Source organism: Dendrobates tinctorius, unplaced genomic scaffold (genome assembly GCF_039654945.1).
Source record: "Dendrobates tinctorius isolate UK_male_01 unplaced genomic scaffold, ASM3965494v1 ptg000114l, whole genome shotgun sequence".
NCBI lineage: Eukaryota > Metazoa > Chordata > Amphibia > Anura > Dendrobatidae > Dendrobates > Dendrobates tinctorius.
The window spans coordinates 725,778-748,594 of NW_027361782.1; the positions used below are offsets into that span (position 1 = coordinate 725,778).

At 48.5% G+C, this 22,817-nt stretch overlaps 2 protein-coding genes across 6 annotated transcripts in view; one reads left to right on the forward strand and one right to left on the reverse strand.

Moving 5' to 3' along the window:
- Positions 1 to 20,813, forward strand: part of SYTL4 (synaptotagmin like 4) — a 146,715-nt gene extending 125,902 nt beyond the window's left edge. For both annotated transcript variants that reach the window (XM_073589828.1, XM_073589829.1), the window contains 4 exons: positions 15,973 to 16,078; positions 16,211 to 16,307; positions 17,025 to 17,233; positions 18,278 to 20,813. In XM_073589828.1, the coding sequence (XP_073445929.1) occupies positions 15,973 to 16,078; positions 16,211 to 16,307; positions 17,025 to 17,233; positions 18,278 to 18,417 (552 nt within the window). In that variant the 3' untranslated portion in view covers positions 18,418 to 20,813. The remainder of the gene's footprint in view (positions 1 to 15,972; positions 16,079 to 16,210; positions 16,308 to 17,024; positions 17,234 to 18,277) is intronic.
- A 512-nt stretch (positions 20,814 to 21,325) lies between these two features.
- SRPX2 (sushi repeat containing protein X-linked 2) overlaps positions 21,326 to 22,817 on the reverse strand; it is a 112,200-nt gene continuing 110,708 nt past the window's right edge. For 3 of the 4 annotated variants that reach the window (XM_073589832.1, XM_073589830.1, XM_073589831.1), the window contains 2 exons: positions 22,227 to 22,348; positions 21,326 to 21,506 (listed from right to left, as the gene is read on the reverse strand). In XM_073589832.1, coding sequence (XP_073445933.1) covers positions 21,326 to 21,506; positions 22,227 to 22,348 — 303 coding nt within the window. The remainder of the gene's footprint in view (positions 21,507 to 22,226; positions 22,349 to 22,817) is intronic. The other variant, XR_012234867.1, reaches the window with a different exon arrangement.

Genomic DNA, 22,817 nt, shown 5'->3' on the forward strand with positions numbered 1-22,817 from the left:
TTTTTATTTTTTAAGGGGTTCGCTAAAGGGGTTAACTAATGGGACAGTTTTATAGGGCAGGTCGTTACGGACGCGGCGATACCTAATATGTGTACATTTATTGTTTTTTTTTTTTATTATTTTCAAAAAATGAATTTATTGGGGAATATTTTTTTTTTTTTTTACTAATTTATTTGGCGATTTTTTTAAATTTATTTTTACACTTTTTTTTTTTAATTTTTTTTTACTTTATTACATAGTCCCAGGTGGGACATCACTGTCCTGTGACAGATCGCTGATCTGTCACATCACAGATCACTGTGACAGATCAGCAATCTGTCACAGGCAGTGCACAAGGCTTCCTCATGCCTGCGCTTTGCAGGCACTGAGGAAGCCAGCTTCCCCAGGCCCCCGAAGGCCCCCGTCGCCATCTTGGATTCGGGGGCCTGGAGGATAGGAGTCCCCCGCAGCAGCGCTGCACATTGCGCTGCCGTGGGGGGCTCAGGGAAGCACGGAGGGAGCCCCCTCCCTGCCAATGCTTCCCTTTAACTCCCTGGACACCGCGATCGCGTTTGATCGCGGTGTGCAAGGGGTTAATGTGTCGGGGGCGGTCCGTGACCGCCCCTGACACATTGTGCCGGGTGTCAGCTGTGATAATCAGCTGACACCCGGCCGCGATCAGCGGCGCTCACCACGTGGGCGCCGCTGATCGCGGTAGACGTACTATCCCGTCCCCGGTCATACGGGCCCGGGTACCGTGGACGGGATAGTACGTCTCATGTCAGGAAGGGGTTAAAGTTGCACAAAAAAACTCGCCGCCAAAATGCAATGTGTGAACATAGCCTAATTCTCTGTCATTTAAAGCTAGTTTACAAACTAATAAAGTAATCAGATAGAATAAATAAGATAAATGTCCTGTAGATACCGTATTTAATATCAGAAGTCCCTTTCATATAATCAACTAGTATCCTTTATTGCCTTTCATGTGGCACTGAATTAATACAAAAATTGCTTGAGATTTTTTTTTTTAATAGCAGCAAAGGGTAAGCAGACACCTCCTGGCTGATATTAATAGTCTGGGAAGGGGCTATGGATATTTGCCCCTTCCCAGACTAATAACACCAGCCCTCAGCCACGCTAGAAATGACACCTCTATTAGATGTGCCAGTTCTGGTGTGTAGTCTCGCCTCTTCCCGATGCCCTGGTGTGGCAACAATAGGGGTAATGGTTTTTGGCTTGCTATCAGCTGTGTAATGTCCGCTGACATAAAGCCCAAGTGTTAGTAATAGAGGTGTCTGTCAGACATCCATATTACTAACCTAGTAGTTAAAAGAAATAAACACACAAACAGGAAAAAGTCCTTTAACTGTAAAAGGTACTCCGTGACAATTACCCTCTTTTAGACAATTATTAGCAAAAGAAATTCACCGTAAATCCATAATATGTACACCCCACGACGATCCCCGAGGCTGTGATGAGTATTAGTAGTGTGTCTGCTCATCACCGCCACCGAAACACAGAGTTGTGCGAGAACCAGCAGCAGTGACGAGCCATGACGTCATTAAGGTTACCGCAGGTCACAGCCAGCAGTTCTCACGGTAACCTCTGTGTGAGGCGCCAGCTGTGAACTGTGGTGAACTCCGTAAGGTTACCGCAGGCGATCAAAAGATCATATCTGCACCAAAATTGTATCAATAAAAACGGAAGATCGTCGCTAGTGATGAGCGAGTATACTTGTTACTCGAGATTTCCTGAGCACGCTCGGTGATCTCCGAGTATTTTGGCGTGCTCGGAGATTTAGTTTCTGTCACTGTAGCTGCATGATTTGTGGCTTCTGGACAGCCTGAATAAATGTGTGGATTCCCTAACAAACAGGTAATCCCCACATATATTCAGGCTGGAAACTAAATCTCCAGCACATCCAAATACTCGGAGATCACCCAAGCATGCTTGGGAAATCTCGAGTTACGAGTATACTCTCTCATCAGTAATGAGCATGCAAAAAATAAGCCCTCACCCAACCCCAGATCCCAAAAAATGGAGATGCTATGAGAAAATTGTAACTTTTTTTTTTTTTTTTTTACAAGCTGTGGAAATTTTTTCACCACTTGGTTAAAAAAAGAACCTAGACATTTTTTTTTTTTTTTTTGTCTATAAACTTGTAATGACCTGGAGAATCATAAGGGCAGGTCAATTTTAGTATTTAATTAACCTAGTAAAAAAGCCAAACAAAAAACAAGTGTGTGATTGCAATTTCACCGCACTTGGAATTTTTTCCCCGTTTTTGGTTACACGACATGGTAAAACCAATGGTGTCATTGAAAAGTACAACTTGTCCCACAGAAAACAAGCCCTAACATGGCCATATTGATGGAAAAATAAAAAAGTTATGGCTCTGGGAAGAAGGGGAGCAAAAAATGAAAATGCAAAACCAAAAATACTCCTGGTAATTAACCCCTTCCTTACATTGGACGTACTATTCCGTTCATGTGACCTGGGACTTAAGTCCCATGGACGGAATAGTACGTCACACAAGATCAGCGGCGCTCACGGGGGGAGCGCCGCTAATCGCGGCGGGTTGTCAGCTAATTATCACAGCTTTCACCCGGCACCACCCCCGGCATATTAACCCCCGTCACACTGCGATCAAACATGATCACAGTGTACCGAGGGCACAGGGAAGAATCGCGCAGGGAGCTTCCCTAAGACCCTCGGAGCAGCGCGATGTGCTTGCGCTGCTCTGAGGGTCTCTTCCCTCCAGGCCCCTGGATCCAATATGGCCGCGAGGGCTTTCTGGGTCCTGCAGGGAGGCGACTTCCTCAGTACCTGCTGAGAGCAGGCAGTGAGAGAGCCTCTGCAGCGCCTGTCAGATACTGTGCACAGTGTCAGATCAACGATCTGACACTTTTATTGTAATGTCCCCCCCCCCCCCCCCCCCGGGACAATATAATAAAGTGTAAAAAAAAAAAAAAAAAATCATGTGTAAGAATAATAAAAAATTCCTAAATAAATGTAAAAAAAAATCCCCAATTCTTTTTATTGTAAATAGAAAAACAAACAAACAAAAGTATACATATTTAGTATCGCCATATCCATGACAACCAGCCTATAAAACTGTCCCACTAGTTAACCCCTTTAGAACCCCTTCAAAAAAAGGCAAAAAACAATGCTTTATCATCATACCGCCGTACAAAAAGTGCAATAACACGTGACCAAAAAGACGAATATAAATAAACATGGTACCGCTAAAAACATCATCTTGTTCCACAAAAAACGAGCCACTATACATCATCATCAGCAAACTTATCTAGATATGTGGTGAGAACTTTGAACCCCCAAGGGCTTCACAGAAGTTTATTGATTTTTTTAATTGTACGGCTGTAATAAACTTCTGTGAAGCCCTTGGGGGTTCAAAGTTCTCACCACATATCTAGATAAGTTCCTTGGGGGGGTCTAGTTTCCAAAATGGGGTTACTTGTGGGGGGTTTCCACTGTTTAGGTACATCAGGGGCTCTCCAAACGTGACATGGCATCCAATCTCAATTCCAGCAAATTTTGCGTTGAAAAAGTCAAACGGCGCTCCTTCCCTTTCGAGCTCTGCCATGCGCAGAAACACTGGTTCCCCCCACATATCAGGTATCAGCGTACTCAGGACAAATTGCACAATAACCTTTGCAATCCAATTTTTCCTGTTACCCTTGGTAAAATAAAAACAATTGGATCTGAAGTAATTTTTTTTGTGAAAAAAAGTTAAATGTTCATTTTTTTTAAACATTCAAAAAATTCCTGTGAAGCACCTGAAGGGTTAATAAACTTCTTGAATGTGGTTTTGAGTACTGTCAGGGGAGCAGTTTTTAGAATCGTGTCACTTTTGGGCATTTTATATAATATAGACCCCTCAAAGTGACTTCATTTTTTTTAGGGACCACATCTAATTTGGTGTTGTAAAAATGAGAAATTGCTGGTGAACTTTAACCCTTATAACTTCCTAACAAAAAAAATTTTGGTTCCAAAATTGTGCTGATGTAAAGTAAACATGTAGGAAATGCTACTTAAGTTTTTTGTGTGCCATATCTCTGTGATTTAAGGGTATAAAAATTCAAAGTTGGAAAATTTCGAAATTTTCGCCAAATTTCCGTTTTTCTCACAAACGCAAGTTATATCAATGAAATTTTACCACTAACATGAAGTACAAAAGGTCATGAGAAAACAGTGTCAGAATCACCAGGATCCATGGAAGCGTTCCAGAGTTATTACCTCTTAAAGGGACAGTGGTCAGAATTGTAAAAATTGGCCCGGTCACGAACGTGCAAACCACCCTTGGGAGTAAAGGGTCTAAGGGGTTAAAGGCATTGGGGATCATATACGTAGTGTAAAAAATACGTTTGCGGTACACCAGCTGTCTAGACATTTATGCAAATAAGCATAAAGAACAGGTTGAAGATCCATCTATTTGAGGTTTTCAAATGGTGAAAGAAAATAGGGGTGGACATTATGTAAAACAAATGTCACATACCGAAAGCGGATGGATTTTTGAAATAGACACTTTGGGCACAAAAGGCTTCAACAGTGAAATGGAACTTCTTGCTTTCAAATAAAAGCTTCCAGTCCACAAGGGGTTAATAAAGGCAACTACATATGTCAGCTACCCATGAACCACAGTAATCCCTGAGGAAGGAAAACAGGTTTCCAAATGGTATAGGATTTTTGGTCCATTCATCGATCCGTGGTTAACAGGTGACGTCGTGTGCAACTGCCTCCCGGAATTCTTCTATGGAACGCTTCACGGCCCGGACCGCATTACTTTCACCTTGTTTTCTACATGACCGCATATGGCGACTTCAGTTTTACCTTCTCCTCGATACCTCACCGCCTCCTATCATCCCCCTCTTTCCTTTCTCCTGAGAATAAGACACGGTACAATTTAAATTCTTTGGATAATTTTGGCCACAGCGGCCAATTTTATTAACAAACATTAACAATAAACATTAAATAATTCAAAATTATGAGGGGAGGGTTCTTGGAGCTAGAAAGATCTGGCTATAAACTTATTTCCACCATGTTACCCCCAGCCGTCCAGCCCAGCTCGAGGGCACCGTAACTCCCCTTCTGGGAGACCAACCACCATAGCTCCCGAGGTAAAACCCCGTCCAGAGCCCATACCCAAAAGCCAGATCCCCCATACCATTTTAAACTGTCGGGAATGTTACTTCCGAATCCTTCCCCGACCAATCACCGTCAACTCCAAGAACCCCACCCCCCGCCCCACAGCCACTGTGACAACAGCAACAACGACGCCTCGTATAGACCCTGACAAGAATCTATATACCGATCACCCCTTTTTTTTTTTTTTTTTTTTTTTTTTTTATAAAACGTACATCCCCTAGCAGCCCCCAACATGCTACCCAAAACAGGGAGGGTGGGTGGGACTTCTCTCCTCTGCTCCTGGCTGGTGAGTGCGGTTTTTCCCGCACTTTTTCCCTAATACAGGCTGCCCCCACCTTAAACCCCTCCCCCGGCCCCCGTCCCGGCCAACCATTTCAAACTGGCACAACACTTAGTTCAAACTTCCCGCCCATAGCAGTCATGGGGGGCTTCCCCTAGGCTGTGCCCTTCCCCAGCCCCCTTCTTGACCGCATATGGCGACTTCAGTTTTACCTTCTCCTCGATACCTCACCGCCTCCTATCATCCCCCTCTTTCCTTTCTCCTGAGAATAAGACACGGTACAATTTAAATTCTTTGGATAATTTTGGCCACAGCGGCCAATTTTATTAACAAACATTAACAATAAACATTAAATAATTCAAAATTATGAGGGGAGGGTTCTTGGAGCTAGAAAGATCTGGCTATAAACTTATTTCCACCATGTTACCCCCAGCCGTCCAGCCCAGCTCGAGGGCACCGTAACTCCCCTTCTGGGAGACCAACCACCATAGCTCCCGAGGTAAAACCCCGTCCAGAGCCCATACCCAAAAGCCAGATCCCCCATACCATTTTAAACTGTCGGGAATGTTACTTCCGAATCCTTCCCCGACCAATCACCGTCAACTCCAAGAACCCCACCCCCCGCCAACCACGAACAGCCCTGACCACCTCAGGCTCGTGAGTGCCCCAAAACCACCAAGGCCCTCTCGATCCCCTCCTGTATTGACAGTGCCCATAAATCAATACCAATAGAATTTAAATGAACCCCATCGGCCAACCAAAAATTACCGGCACCTGTCTCCAACTCAAAGTGACGAACACTAATGCCCCCGTTCCTGGACACAAACGCCGACACCGCGCGATTCAATTTCACTCTTGCCCTGTTAATCCCTTTCAACGATCTCGCTTGCCTCCACCTCTGTCTGGGTACCACATCTGACCATACCGTCACCACGTTCGGGAACGATGTCCACAACCTCAAAAAATCGGAACGTATGTCCCTAATTAATTCTCTCACCGGCCTGACCCCTAAATCATTGCCCCCCACATGGAAAACAATAATGTCGGGGGTTCTATCCAAGCGAGCGGACTTGGTTAACTCAAGGAGCACCCTGCTCCATACCATTCCTCGGAAACCCAACCAACGGACCAGCACCTGCTCCCTCCCAAAGCCCAATTGCCTACCATCTGGCCTCGCGTCGGCTCGTAGCGCACCCCAATAAACGTAAGAGTGTCCGAATATCCAGGCAAGAAAGGGGTCGCCACCTGGAAAAAACACAACAGAATATAGGAAACACATTGAGGACATGCAAACCACGCAGCTAACGCCGAACATACAGTAAATACCGATCCGACTGCCACCTGCCAATTCTCCTAATCGCATCAGCCCCCAACCCAAGGCTGTCCGCTTCAGTCGCAGCACCAATTCTAAATGAATGAGACCCATACATGTCCTGGGGAAGGCCCAACTCTACCAATCCCTTCTTCAAAACCGCAATGAACTGGAACCGAGACAAATAGGTGCCGTCCGCATGGCACAAGAGAGGACCCGTCCTACCCGCCCATACGCCCCAATATGCTTCCAAACAGCCACTAGGGCACATTAATGCCCCAACAACTCGCCCCAAAACTACACGTCTGCCCCTACCCTGTTGATCAGTTTTTGAACGCCGAATCCAAAAAACAATGCCCCCCGCCCAAAATTCCACATCTTCTGCCAACACCCCTCCCGCCGAAACCCTGCTGCCTGACACCACCTCGCCAATGCGCATTGCCCCAAAAAAGGCCAAAGAAAAAGCCAGCTGAAACAGGGCCAACTCAAAAACTGACGTGCAAATGCCCCCAAGGACTCTGCCTAAGCCTTCCAACGTACTAAACGAAATAGGCCTTCGTTTGTCCCCGGCCTTGTTACCCCTCCGAAACCCTTTTAACGCCTGACTCACTAAGAAGCTCTTCGTAACGTCCCCCACCCCTTGCAACTTGAAACCGAAAGCTAAACCCGCTACAAACTTGTTTACCTTAGCAGCAGACCAACCGCTGTCAGCTGCCTTCCCAATCAAAAACAATACCGCCAACATCCTATCCTCATCACTTTCGACTCCACCCCACTCTGCCAACCAGCTCTGCCATACTCGCCACGAAGAATCGTAGGCCGACCATGTCTGCTGCGATAAGGATTCCCGAATCAGTCTTCCTGCTCTTCCGTAATCACCTTCCACAGAAAGGAAGGGCATTCCACGCCCGTGGCATCCGCTCCTGGCGCCAATTCTCGAAAACGGCCCCACTGAAAACGAGACAAAGAGTCTGCTATTGAATTCGTAACCCCGGGCACATGCACTGCAGAAATCCCCGCGTTCAGATTCAGACAGCGAAGAACCAAAACCCTAACCAATCTAACTACGGGGGGAGAGGAGGCCGACAAACTGTTAATGACCGCTACAACACTCGCGTTGTCGCAATGAAAGCGCACTCTCCTATTTTCGAACATGGGACCCCACACCAAAACAGCTACCACGATAGGAAACAGCTCCAATAGTGCCAAGTTTTTGGTAAGGCCCAACAACTTCCACTCCTGAGGCCACCGCCCCACACTCCACCTACCCTTACAGTAGGCGCCGTAACCAAAGCCGCCTGCTGCATCCGTAAATATTTCAAAATCAAAATTGCTCAATGTCTCCTCCTGCATCAGCGACCGCCCATTGTAATTCCGCAAAAACCGATGCCAAACCATCAAATCGTCCCTATGCTCCTTCGTCAAGCGAACGTAATGGTGCGGAGCCTTCACTCCCGCCGTCGCGCTAGCCAAACGACGAGAAAAAATTCGACCCATAGGCATGATCCTGCAGGCAAAGTTCAATCTCCCCAATAGGGATTGTAATTCCTTGAGGGTCACTTTGCGCAACTTCGAAATCCTGTCTACCTCCTGTTTCAACAATGCCAACTTGTCCTCTGGTAACCGACACTCCATCCTCTCCGAATCGACAACTATGCCCAAAAAACTTATAACAGCCTTAGGGCCTTCCGTCTTCTCAGATGCCAGCGGCACCCCAAAATGCTCCGCCACCCAAACCATGCCTGCCAACGCGTTCCTACACAACGGCGAATCCGGGGGGCCAATAAAAAGAAAATCATCCAGATAATGAATGATCGACTGCATTCCTGTAACATCCCTCACCACCCACTCCAGAAAAGTGCTAAACGTCTCAAACAAGGAACAAGAAATTGCGCAACCCATCGGCAAACACCTATCGAGGTAGAAATTCCCCCTCCAAAAACATCCCAGCAGCGGGATACTATCTGCATGAACCGGTAGTAACCGAAAAGCGGACTCAATGTCTGTCTTTGCCAACAAAGCCCCTGACCCATAACGTCGCACCCACTTAACCGCCGTATCAAAAGAGGTATACTCCACAGAACACAACTCCCTATCGATACCGTCATTAACTGACAAGCCTTTTGGATAAGACAAATGCTGAATCAAACGAAACTTATTCGGCTCCCTCTTAGGCACAACCCCCAACGGGGAAACAATCACGCCCGCAACAGGAGCCGTGGGGAACGGACCGGCCATCCTGCCCAAATCCACTTCCTTTTTTAACTTCTCATCTACTACCTACGCATGCATTATCGCCGACCGCAAATTTTTAACAGAAAAAGGAACCACATGGCCAGGAGGTGGAATCCTGAAACCGTCAACAAAACCATTCAAAAGCACGCTGGCCTCTGCCCAAGCCGGGTACCTACTTAGAAAGGGGGCCATCTCTTGAACCCTCACCGGGCTCTCCCCCTTGACCGGCACCCACATTTGGCTTTCCTTTCCCTTTCTTAAAACATTTGGAAGCGCCGTGTCAGCTACCGTTGCAGTGGGAGCACACGTGCTTGAACATGCAGCCCGCCCCGTACTTGCACTACCCGTCATTAAATTGCCAGCACGCTCCCGACTTCTCTCTTCCTCCCTGGGTTGCCTGAGCACTGCTACCCTGACCTGCTTGCTGACTGCTGCTGCCCCCGCTCCCGTGAAAGGACTGCCCATACCTCACTGGGGCCATCACCTTCAGCCACAGCCCGATATCCTTTTGATCCCACTTTATCTCCGGCCGTACCGCCTTCCTCTGCCTAAACTGCTCGTCGTATCGCAGCCACGCCTGGCCCCCATAAATACGATGCGCCTCCCCGATAGCATCTAAATAACAAAAAAGGCCAGAACAATTATCCGGAGACTTCTCCCCTATGACACTAGCCAAAATAGCGAATGCCTGCATCCAATTCACAAAAGTCTGCGGGATCAGACGCCACCTCCTCTTTTCTTCCTCCTCTTTTTTACTATCGTCCTTCTTCCCCTTATCCAGGTTAAACTTTTCCAACGGCAGCAATGAAAATATCTCCACATATTCGTCCCGCCAAATCTTCTCCTTCACTTCTTTCTTTAAATGGGCCCCCAGCGGCCCCTCAAAGCACACATAAACCTCTCCCTTAGCCCTATCGTCCAGTTTTATCCTATCCCCCTTATCCGTTTCCGTCTGCACTGAAACAGATACTCCTGCCGCAGCTCCTTCATCGCATTCTACCGCGCGTAACACGTCACCACCCGACTCTGTGCCCGAACCGCGACTCACTATCCATGCCCCCGCTGGGGACGGAGCTGCCTCCCCAATTACCCCCCCCTCCAATCTCCTCAATATTTGCGACATGTTCGCCAAAATGTCCCTTAGCCCCGGCACCTCAGCCCCGCTAGGCCCACTACGCCCCATCCGCTCCCTACCATCTCCCTGCCTGCCCCCATCATCCTGCAATACAGCCCCTGCGGGCGACAAACACGACATGGAGCCATACTCACATAGCTGCGCGGGTGCTGTGTCCCCGCCAGCTGGAAATCCGGAATCCTGACGTCCTCGAAGATCCTGATGCAGGCACCGCTGCTCCAGGCCCGCGCCCCTGGCCTCCTCGTCACCAGGGGGGACCCGAGCATGCGATACCCGCCGCTCCCGAGAACTCCCCCTTGAGCGGGACCCGTGACAGTCCCTGGACCCATGCCCGACTGGCCGGTCCGTAGCACCCTCCGGGCGACTCCCGGATAAATGCCCCCAGGTGCCTGATGCCTCGTCTGCTGGATAGGGGCCAGGCAAGGCGACCGCGCTAAGCCGCCTCCCGCCCGTCGACCGGTCCGGGCTCCAAGTGCTGCTGGGACCAGGCAGGGCGTCCCCGCTGAGCCCCCTCCTGTCCGCCAATCGGTCGGGGCTCCACATGCTGCTGGGACCGGGCAGGGCGTCCTCGTGCTGCCCCCTCCCGACCGCCGCTCTCACGCTGTGGACTGCAGTGGGGGAAGGCAGGGCGGCAGCATCCGGCACCCTCCCGCCCGCCTCACCTTCGGTCCTTCTGCTGACGGTGGGGCCAGGCAGGGCGCTGCCGCAACGCCCCCTCCTGCCCGCCACGCCACGTCTGGCGCCCTGGCTGGCAGACGCCCCCGAGCGGTCCTCATCCCCGGGGGCGCCCTCGATCCTGCCTCCCGCCGCTGTGTTGCCCGGCGCCGGCCTCGCCGCTGTGAGGGCCTGCCGCGGCCTTCACTCTCCTCCCTGCTGCGCGACTCTTCGGCTCCTGCCCGCGACGTCACTTCCGGTCCGGCCTGCTGTTCCTGTCCAGCTTCCCCACGCTTGCCGCCCGTGTTGACCGGCCGGCTGGGCGGATTCCTGCCGGGACGGGCGCAGGGAGGGGATGCAGCCCCATCTGTTGCGCCGCCCGCAGGGTCCCTGGAGGGGCTCCGCAGCCGCCGCCTGCTGCGGGCTGACACCTCCGGTGACAGCCTTTCGGGGGGACAGGTCCTCCTTCCGCGCCGGCTGGTTCCCTGCTCCGCAACGCTGAGAAGGGAGGAAAGCTGGGTCTGTAGCCATCCTCCCCTCCTGGACCTGGCCACATCCTGCAGCCTGGCGAAAAGTTGCTGCTCGTCGTCCATCGCTTCAGGTGAGACTTCTCTCCTCTGCTCCTGGCTGGTGAGTGCGGTTTTTCCCGCACTTTTTCCCTAATACAGGCTGCCCCCACCTTAAACCCCTCCCCCGGCCCCCGTCCCGGCCAACCATTTCAAACTGGCACAACACTTAGTTCAAACTTCCCGCCCATAGCAGTCATGGGGGGCTTCCCCTAGGCTGTGCCCTTCCCCAGCCCCCTTCTGGACTCGTTTAATCAGATATTATCTCGATCTAATGGTCTATTGGACAGGAGGATTTTATTCAAAAGCTGTTGAGATTACCCAATCACCTGGAATGGTTATTGTTGTAAAGTGGAATGGTCAATTATACTCGGTTTACTCCCATGCAGGTATTAGTTGTATGAAATCAAGCATCTCATTTATTTAGTCATTTGGTTTCTACTTCTATTACATGCATTTGTGTTATCACTCCAGGACCTTGAAATGCATCTTACAGAGCCATTGGCTGTGTCATTGTCATGCTGCAAGAGCCAGTCACTGCCCATCTTCAATGTTCTTTCTGAGGGAAGGAGATTGTTGGCCAAAATCTTGTGATTCATCACCCCATCCATCCTCCCTTCAACAAGGTGCAGTCGACCTCTCCCCTTTGCAGCAAAGTACCCCCAAAGTATGATGTGTTCCCCCACCATGCTTCACAGTGTTATTGGGGTTGTACTCGTCTTTCTTCTTCCTCCAAAACACAGCAATTTGAGTTCGTACTAAAAAGTTCTATTTTGGTTTCATCTGACCACATGACCATTTCCCATGCCTCCTCCAAATGGTCATTGGATAACTTCAAATGGGCCTGGACATGTGCTGGCATGAGCAGGAGGACCTTGCATGCACTGCAGAATTTTAATCCATGACGGCATAGTGTATTACTAGCGGTAATGTATGAGACTGTGGTCCCAGCTCTATTCAGGTCTTGGATCAGGTCCTCCCATGTAGTTCTCGGTGGATTCCTAACCTTTCTCAGAGTCATCCTTACCCCACTACCCCCCTTACCCCAAGTTGAGACCTTGCATGGAGTCCCAAGCCAAGAAATATTCACAATGCTTGCTGTAGCCCACTTCAGCCTTGCACAGATCTACACTTTTGTCCTTTGTGTCCTTAGACAGCTCTTTGGTCTTGGCCATGATGGAGAGGTTGGAGTGTGATTGATTGTGTGGACAGGTGTCTTTTATACAGGTAACAAGTTCAAACAGATGCAATTAATACAGGTAATGAGTGCAGAGTAGGAGGGCTTCTGAAAGAAAAACTACAGTAACAGGTCTTTGAGGTCCATTATTCTTGCGGGTTGGTAGGTGATCCAATACTTATTTCATGCAATAAAAGGCAAAATAATGATGTAAAAATCCTACAATGTGATTTTCTGGATTTTATTTTTAGATTCTGTGTCTCACAGGTGAAGTGTACCTACAAATAAAAATTGCAGACGTCTCCATTCTCTTTGTAGGTGGGAAAACTTGAAAAGTCAGCAATGGATCAAATACTTATTTCCCCACTGTATATAGTTTGTGATGCATTTGTACCTTGGGCACTCCTTATTGAATTTTACCTGTTCACTTGTGCCCAAGTAATTTTCTCTATTTACTTTGATTAGAAAACTGAGTGAACACTTCTAAAGTTTCTGGAAATATTTGGATGAATGTTCATCTACTTGCACGACCATGACACGGAAATGGCCATGCAGACTGTAGCTGATAATGGCCGTTGGAGTCGCCATACATGCTACCTGCACCAGCCGTACTCGGTGGAAGAAAAATATTTCCCACAAAAAAAAGAGATCTTTGATGGATTGAACGTTGATAAAACTTAAACACGACTGAGTACTGTTTGGTGTCTTGGTTGGATCAGTATGATTAGCCGTGCAGCAGATGAGCGTTCCTTCTGACCAGTGCTGGTGTTAGGCTATGTGCAAACATAGTGAAAGGTGCTGCGGATTTTTCCACGCGGATTTGGTTTACCTGCGGATTAGCCCTGCAGTTTCACACCTCTACAATGGAGAAGGTGTGAAACTGCTGCGGATTCCGCACAAAGAATTTGCATGCTGCGGATTTGAACCCGCAGCAAATCTGCGCGGAAAAATCTGCAACGTGTGCACAGCGTTTTTCAGTTTACCATTGAAAACAATGGTACTGTACAAAACACCTAAATCTGCTGCGGACCTGCAGAGCCAAAACCGCTGCGGATCCGCAGCAGAATCCGCACCGTGTGCACATGGCCTCAGGGTTTGTCCAGGGCCGCACTTTGTGTGACATATTGCACCATCACACAGAAATGTCTAGAATAGATGTACAGGAGTCGATTTTAGACTCTTAAATCAGCATCAATCAATTGTATTAAAGTGGTTCAGCGCCAGTTTACCGGCCTCTGCACAAGTAGAACAGTGGGTGATATGTTTGCCCTGTATTTTGTTATCGGCGGAGATGTGCGGCTCAGAATTATGAATGTTTTGCTGGTATAAATGATCCAGTTACTCAGTGAATGAGCAAATTGGCAACGGGTTTGCACCTACAATCACTCATCGACAGTGCCAATATTTTTAAATTGGATGTTAAACACACACACACCGCATGTTACACACTCACCGCATGTTAAACACACACACACACTCACCGCATGTTACACACACACCGCATGTTACACACTCACCGCATGTTAAACACACACACACACACTCACCGCATGTTACACACACACCGCATGTTACACACACACCGCATGTTGCGCACACGCTCGCCGCACGTTGCGCACACGCTCGCCGCACGTTGCGCACACGCTCGCCGCACGTTGCGCACACACTCGCTCGCCGCACGTTGCGCACACACACGCTCGCGCACGTTGCGCACACACACGCTCGCCGCACGTTGCGCACACACACGCTCGCCGCACGTTGCGCACTCACGCTCGCCGCACGTTGCGCACACACACGCTCGCCGCACGTTGCGCACACACACGCTCGCGCACGTTGCGCGCACACACGCTCGCGCACGTTGCGCGCACACACGCTCGCGCACGTTGCGCGCACACACGCTCGCCGCACGTTGCGCGCACACACGCTCGCGCACGTTGCGCGCACACACGCTCGCCGCACGTTGCGCACACACGCTCGCCGCACGTTGCGCACACACACGCTCACAACACGTTGCGCACACACACGCTCGCCGCACGTTGCGCACACACACGCTCGCCGCACGTTGTGCACACACACGCTCGCCGCACGTTGCGCACACACACGCTCGCCGCACGTTGCGCACACACACGCTCACAACATGTTGCGCACACACACGCTCGCGGCACGTTGCGCACACACACGCTCGCCGCACGTTGCGGCACACACACTCACATGTTGCGCACACACGCTCGCCGCATGTTGCGCGCACACACACGCTCACCGCACGTTGCGCACACACGCTCGCCGCACGTTGCGCACACACGCTCGCCGCACGTTGCGCACACACACGCTCGCCGCACGTTGCGCGCACACACGCTCGCCGCACGTTGCGCACACACACGCTCGCCGCACGTTGCGCACACACACGCTCGCCGCACGTTGCGCACACACACGCTCGCCGCACGTTGCGCGCACACACGCTCTCAACATGTTGCGCACACGCTCGCCGCACGTTGCGCACACACACGCTCGCCGCACGTTGCGCACACACACGCTCGCCGCACGTTGCGCACACACACGCTCACCGCACGTTGCGCACACACACGCTCACAACATGTTGCGCACACACACGCTCGCCGCACGTTGCGCACACACACGCTCGCCGCACGTTGCGCGCACACACGCTCACAATATGTTGCGCACACACGCTCACCGCACGTTGCGCGCACACACACGCTCACCGCACGTTGCGCGCACACACGCTCACCGCACGTTGCGCACGCTCACCCACACGCTCACCGCACGTTGCGCACGCTCACCCACACGCTCACCGCACGTTGCGCACGCTCACCCACACGCTCACCGCACGTTGCGCACGCTCACCCACACGCTCACCGCATGTTACGCACGCACACCCCCACGCTCACCGCATGTTACGCACGCACACCCCCACGCTCACCGCATGTTACGCACACACACCCCCACACTCACCGCATGTTACACACACACACCCCCACACTCACCGCATGTTACACACACACACGCGTACAGTGTAGAGGACATACCAGCTCTCTCCTACACTTGATTTCCTGCATATTTCTTCAGGATAAAGGATCTAGAATTACATAGGTCTTTCTACACTTCTAACAATGGAAACTGCACTGAAAGCGCCATTGCGCTCCAGCCTTTCGTCATATGGGTATGGACCGCTCAAGGAATCAATTTATCAGCCACGTAGAAATGATCCCACATTACGATCAGTCATTCCCCACTGCATGAAGGACAGCGCTGTTGTAACCATTCACACTCCCAGTATAGGCACACATGTTCATGTCATCTGTCAATACATCAACATGACCAGGCCATCAAGATGAACATACTTCTGCTACTTGAGGTCACGGATTACTTTATTTTAGCAGCTCATTAATCTGGAAGGTCTCGCTGATTGTAATTTTTGTAACCTCTCCACATTTTGGTAACATTTTTCAGGGCATATCGGATGCTGCCACGTCCTCATCTTACAAAGGCGAGTTGGTTGTGTCGTTAAGGTACATCCCACCGTCAAAGTCCACAGGAGGTAGTGAGAGGAGAAAAAGTGAGTTACCATGAAATGACTGATTTCTTCTCTCATGTCATGTTAAGGGCTACCAACATGAATGCTGGGCAGACATGAAGGCCACATTGGCTTTTTCTTTGTTTAACTTTCTTTAAATGTCAATTTTTACAGGTAAAGCAGATGAAGGAGAACTTCAGGTTTGGATCAAAGAGGCTAAAAACCTGACTGCTGTGAAGCCAGGCGGGACATCAGACAGCTTTGTCAAGGGGTAAGAGACTATGGCGTCTGTACAACTGTGACAATATGTCCACAACCCTAGAATTCTTTACAGCCTTCATTAAAAAGCTTTTCATTCAGCAAGGCCTCGGGAGTGTTCTCACTGCCAATGAAGTGATCTGTGCCTTAAAGTTCATTCTTGGCATGCCTGCTCCCACTATTAGAGGCCTAAATGTGGCCAGAAGGCCAACAAAAGTCAGCCAAGGTCACAATGGGCAGGATGCCATTTATGTGCTTGCAGGCCTCAAGACTCCATCCTTGTGTGGGTGTTGAATTTCCCCTTTCAGATAAAGATGCATGCTCCACTTTGCTGAGTGTACATGTTTATGGCGTGGTTGGGAGAAGTTTCACTTGTGTGTTTAGTCACTTTTTATCTTCATGAAAGATACTTGTCAGTAAATGGTCACCATTTCAGATCTTTGTCACATTTGTGTTTTATTAATATATTTGCAGCGTTAAAAAGCTACAAATTGTGACGCACTCTATATTTGTACCGAGGTTCATCATTTTCATTGCTTGTGGAAACAAAATTGGGTGTGGAGCTCAGTGAGGAAAAGCCCAGAGAATAAGGGTCTAATCCATGTAATGTTTATAGCCAGAAAATAGAGCAAAACCATCAGGAATGCGGGCGAGCGCCCTGGAGACCAGTTCAATGGCGGCTAGATATCATACCTGAGACCAGTGATGTGTCTGTCTCTGTTCTTCTTAGCTACCTGCTGCCAATCAAAAGCAGAAACACCAAGAGAAAAACGCCAGTGATGAAGAAAAGCCTCAATCCGCACTACAACCACACATTTGTGTATGGCGGGATTAAGCCGGAAGATCTACAAAACACGTGTCTGGAACTGACTGTCTGGGACCGAGAGCCCCTGGCCAGCAATGACTTTCTGGGAGGCGTAAGACTGGGCCCAGGGACAGGTGAGCCAAGAAACCCTCCAGACTTCATGATGCGTTCAGCCATGTGTAGGCCCCATTCATATGTCACATTTTCAGAGACTGCAGTGGTTACATGTTCTATGTGCTGCTCAGATGTTCATGATTTGTGGACCGTGTGGCCATAAAACGGTAATGGATTCATGTCCATTTTTATTCTAAGTCACAGATCAAAATGACCCATATAAGTCTATGGGTCTGTAAAACTGATGGCTGGCACTAGAAGGCCATCCATATACAAGCCGTGTCCATTATTAATAATATGGTGGGAGAAGCTTTGCATTTCTTTTTCTTTTGCATACAAGAATTGACACATGGACCAAACCTGATAAAAATCAGTTTTTTTCCACATACGAGAAGGAAACCTTCCCTTCTGCAGAATTAGTTATCTGAAAATCAATTGGTGAGCTTGTTCTGACAGCAGAAGTTAAAACTCTTATGTTCCTTGTTTTGGGCTCATCTTATCACCTATGATCACAAAGTTCACTTGCATCCAAGGAATCTAAAAATTGCTCCTAAAGGTGTCCAAACCCTTTAATGAGCCCAGGATGAGAATAAGAAAGCAGGTGAAGGCTGACAGACAGGGCTTATGGGCCTTGTGGTGGGATGTGCAGATACCAGGCACAACCCTGCTTCAAAGCCAGAGATGGCAGGAATCGGCAGCAGCTGCTGGAGGTGATGGACCTGTCCAGGAACCATCACGTAGCAGATAGAAAAGAGCTGCCGAGAGCGAGGGACAGGTAGGTGATGTCTCCATAAGAATTTATTACAAGAGGTACGTGTTTCCACATCAGCCAGGGGTCTTCCCCACACTAGGGCACACTAAGATATACCAAGCCAGTTTGTCCTCCCACCTTATGGGCGTTATGAGCTGGGCTCCCCTTGTCACAGTAAAATTGGAGTAATTGATGTTTGTGCTGAACCTGGGCATTCTCTAGGGTGTGGATTAGGGGACAGTGGAGGAATCAGAATCGGGGGCCCCTGTACCTATGAATTCTGCTGATGATTTCTTATACTTTTCCTATGTAGGCTTCTACAGTGGACAACCTGTAGATTGGATGGACTCGACAGGAGAAGAGCTTAGTCTGTGGATGAAGATGAAACAGTATCCCGGCTCCTGGGCAGAAGGTTCCTTACAGCTCCGACCCACAATGGCCAAGGCAAAGTAATCTTAAATTGTTCAGGAGAAACTGGATTACACCTGCAGCTTTCTACAACTCTGTATTTTAGCAAAACTGGAACAATTGTATTTGGTGCAGGGAGTGATCGGTGTAGACTCTGATTCCCTATTGTACAACACTCGTCATCTTTGTGCTGTCACAAGTACATCCATTCATCGCACGCAAAGTCTCTGACTGTAAAAGGGTTAAAGGGGACAATTCCTTCCTTACCTGCAGTGATCACCAGTGGGCTGGGGTCTAGCTCCTGTTACATCGGCCTGTAGCAGCTGATACTGGGCAGTGATGCAGTATTACACAGGACTAGTTCAGTTGAATAGGTGACCATGTAATCCATAGAGGCCAGAGTGAAGCCAGACAGCAGACCCCTTTATACACCGGCTCCATCTCCATAGTTCATGTCCTCACTTAACAAGACTGCGGCAATTTATTCCACTGCAAATCAGCCATTGACTTACTTCCACACGTGGAGTAAATTTTGTAAAAACAAATATGCACATCCAATCTGATACTCTATAGGGAAGGGCTGACGTGTCGGGACAATCCCCAAGTCTACTTTCCAGGGATTATTTCTTGTAATTCATTCTCTGCTCCTTCAGGTTCCATACTAGGCCGGATACAGTTAGAACTTGTGCAGACGGCTGACTTTTTGGTCTGAGTGCAATATGACAAAATTTCAGATCAGACCAATGTTATTCTATGGGACTGTGCACATGTACAATTTTTTCCTTGTACCTAGTCTGTCTGAGGAAATAATGGTAGCGTGAACAATTTGCATCCATAGATCGGACCACTCTTGGGCATGCAAATCATTGGGTTGGTTGAAAAAAAAAAAAAAAAAAGGACTGCACTCAGATGATATTCGAGTGTAGGGTGAATTTCACAGACTGACAGAAAGAAGGTGGAGAAATGTTTTCCCATCTTCTCCACATCTGAGAAAATCAGATCACCCTTTGCTGAGGCTCTGAATCGCATCATCGGCCTGATCCTCTGGATAGGAAAAAACCCAGCTGGTGTGACCGTGGCCTAAGGATGAGTTCACATATTTAAGTTGCACATAGCGAGCGTCTCACTGAGCGTGCATGCAATGTGGAATGACGCGTGATCGATGTGATGGTGGAGAACGTGTAGTCGTGTAGATGAGCAACATCCTTGAACCTCAGAGCACCCGATCACAAGGCATGTGTACAATCGGGGCCCAACCAAAAACAATTAGGGCAATTATTACATCACAGAAAAGACCCTTAAGGTAAATTTAGTACTGGTTTGCGGAGCCTTCTGTCACCATTGAGCGCAGCGAGATGTATTGTGAGCGCTCCGGTCCTGACTACAATGGAGAATGTCTGGTATCAAGAAAGGGATTTTCTGTACTATGCACAAGTTATTGGATGCTGCAGATTTACTACTAAAGGGGTTGTCTGGGAGTTTTATGTTGATGGCCTATTACTAGGGTAGGTCATCAATATCTGATTGGTCAGGTGCGACACTCTGCACCTCTGCCAATCAGCTGTTCCCAGTGCCTGTAGTGACCGGATATGCTGTGGCTGAGTACTGCACATTTAACCCCTATTGATTTGAATAGGGAGCAGATGTGCAGTACCTGGCTATGGCCACTATTCCATCGACGGAGTTGTGCTGTGCAGTTCCTGTAACTCAGCATGTCCGACCATCACCAGGAAAAGCTGATTGGTGAGTGTTGAGTCGTATCCCCACCAATGATGACCTATCCTAAATATAATATAAAAGTCCTAGGCAACCCCTATTAAAGTCTCAGTCTGTTAAAGAACCACTCCAGCATGTTTGTTTTTCACAGCTGGAGTGGTGCTTTAAATATGTCACCTGTGTTATACCCCTTTCTAGCATCTTCCCCATTTTTCAGAGCTGCTCCAGCGCCATCCTGTAACAATAGCTTCTCAATGGCCAGAAGTCAGAAGCTAAGTCACAGGCTCTCAATGTAAGTCAGAACGAGCCCAGAACGAGGCCTTCCTAGACTAAATTTTTCAGCAAACACTGTAGCAGCCGACAGGTCACAGTCCGCAGGAGTTCAACTGGAACGGTGGCAATAAAAGGGGAATATTCCGGAAGGTGGAGATCATTGGGTGGCGATCCTTGAAGGGGGTGGTGAGTTTATTATTTTTGCCAGGGGTCGTACTGCCCTCCAGCCTGAGGCGTCTGCCTCCTTCCCAATCACAATCTGAACTCGGAAGCGGAAAAAGAGGGAGCAATAATATAGAAATGTGCAGAAGGAAGGCGCTCATCTTCCAGAAGTTTCTAAAACATTGTAACGCGAAAATGAGAAGGAACCAAGAATTCTACTGTCCCTTTATTAAATAGGTCTTTTCTGTTATGATATTAAATGAGTAAAGGAACTTTTTTCTACATTTCCACCAATGTTGCTATATGGGGTCTTTTTTCTTGTGGGGTGCGTCAAGCTATTTAATTGAATGATTTTTGACCACATATAGGTTATGTAATATTGCAAACCAAATTCTGTCAGGTAATACATTAGGTTGCCAATGGAGCAAGGGATGAAACAAAGGCCCCGCCACCATGGAGCGAGGATGAGGAGATGCATGGAGCTCCCTCAGTCTAGGGTCATCAATATTTAATTCTTCAGTCATCTATCAGGTGATTCTACAGGGATATTTAGCACCAGCCATAACAAGGAACCTACTGCTCTGTGTGTCGTGGTGTGGAGTAAAAAGGAGGCACATTTCCAGAAACGTCCTATTCTTCATCTGATACCACACAATATAGTTATAGAAATCAATAAAATTTGAAGTTTTTGTTCCTATATTCGATTTATTTAATAAATATTGTATCAAAAACAGACAAACTGGCATGGATTTCCATCTCTTCTGGGATTACGGCCGTTTTTGTCCTAGCAGCAGTGATGTCGTCAGTCACAGTTCTCCTTGTTGGCCTCCAGCTGGGCGAGCTCACGAGGGTTCAGTAAGTACGTATCGATGAAGGTGAATATCTCATCGGAAGTCACAGGTTGCATGTATCGTTCCCGGTCCACCCCGTACTTGTCGATGAGCACAATGTTGAAGTATGCTCTGGAGACGTACAGCGCCTGTCTGTGAAACATGGCCAGCAGTCAATCACTTACATTTCCACTTTTCGGGGAGCGACTTCATTCCACTGTTATGTTGCCCCATATCCCTCCCGAGACCCTCCAAGTGGAGGTCATCTCCTGTTTAGACTGTGCAGATATGAGTACCCGGAGAGTATGCAGTAATCTAATAAAAGCATGGCCCCGGTAAGTACATAGGTGGGGTCTCCGTGGACCCATCCTCCCAATCCCATGTTACATAATTTGTCAACTAAAGAATCAAGAATGTCCATCAGGAGATCATAGCTGGTGCATGGCCACCTCTCTTCATTAGTAATACATCATGAATCCACAAATACCAGGACATTGTCCTAGATAAAAGAAGGTATTCGATTGACCAACACGTTAAAAGCAAACAATATGGAAAAATACCAGATGACAGGGACTGAGGCATTTCTCGCCTATGAGTAAGGACTGTAAGGGTAGACGGGTCAATCCCTGTCATGTTTATCTCTCCATATTGGTGAAGATAGAGGAATACCTTCTTTTATCCAGGACCTTGTCCCGGCGTTTGTGGATACATGATAGATTGTAATCTGTTCACTACCAGCTTGGAGTACAAGGAGGTATTTAGCACATGAGCTGTGGATGGGGATTCAACTTCTCCCGTACTTTCACACGGGTGGAGATATCTTACATTGGGTTATACACAATCTGCAGATTGTGAGGTTAACAAGTTTATTACCGTAATTGCTCGATGAGATCTGATGACAGTTGATGAGTACGGACTCGTCCCACATCGTGTGGCTTTTCTCCCACCAGTTCCACCACCACGACATGACGCTGGTCCAGGCCGCAGTTTGCTCGCTGGGAAGAAGTAAGATGTTAGCTGCAAATAATCTCTGTCCTGAGGCGTTATCGTTGTGGCTGAACCTACTGAGCACAGAAATGTTTGGATTTACAGTAGTCTCTGTGCATAATTCATTAGAGGGAATCTGTCCCCACATGTGACCTGTGTAACGAATACTATGGCCATACAGGTTATAGATGGCCGAGGACGGCGATCCCTGGATGTCTCATATCAGACGCCTGCTCGTGGAGAAATGATCTTTCATTTGCTTAATGTACATGGCGTTTTCCGGGCTCTGAGGAGGAGGTGCCCAGAAGATAACTCCGCTCCCAGAGATTATTACACATGATGGCGGAGTTATCAATGTGATGTGGATGGTTACCAGTGTGATATATGTTGGTTAATGGTGTTACCAGTATGATGTGTGATTGTTACCAGGGTTACCACTGTGATGCATGATGTGTGCTTTTTCCCAGTGTGATTGTT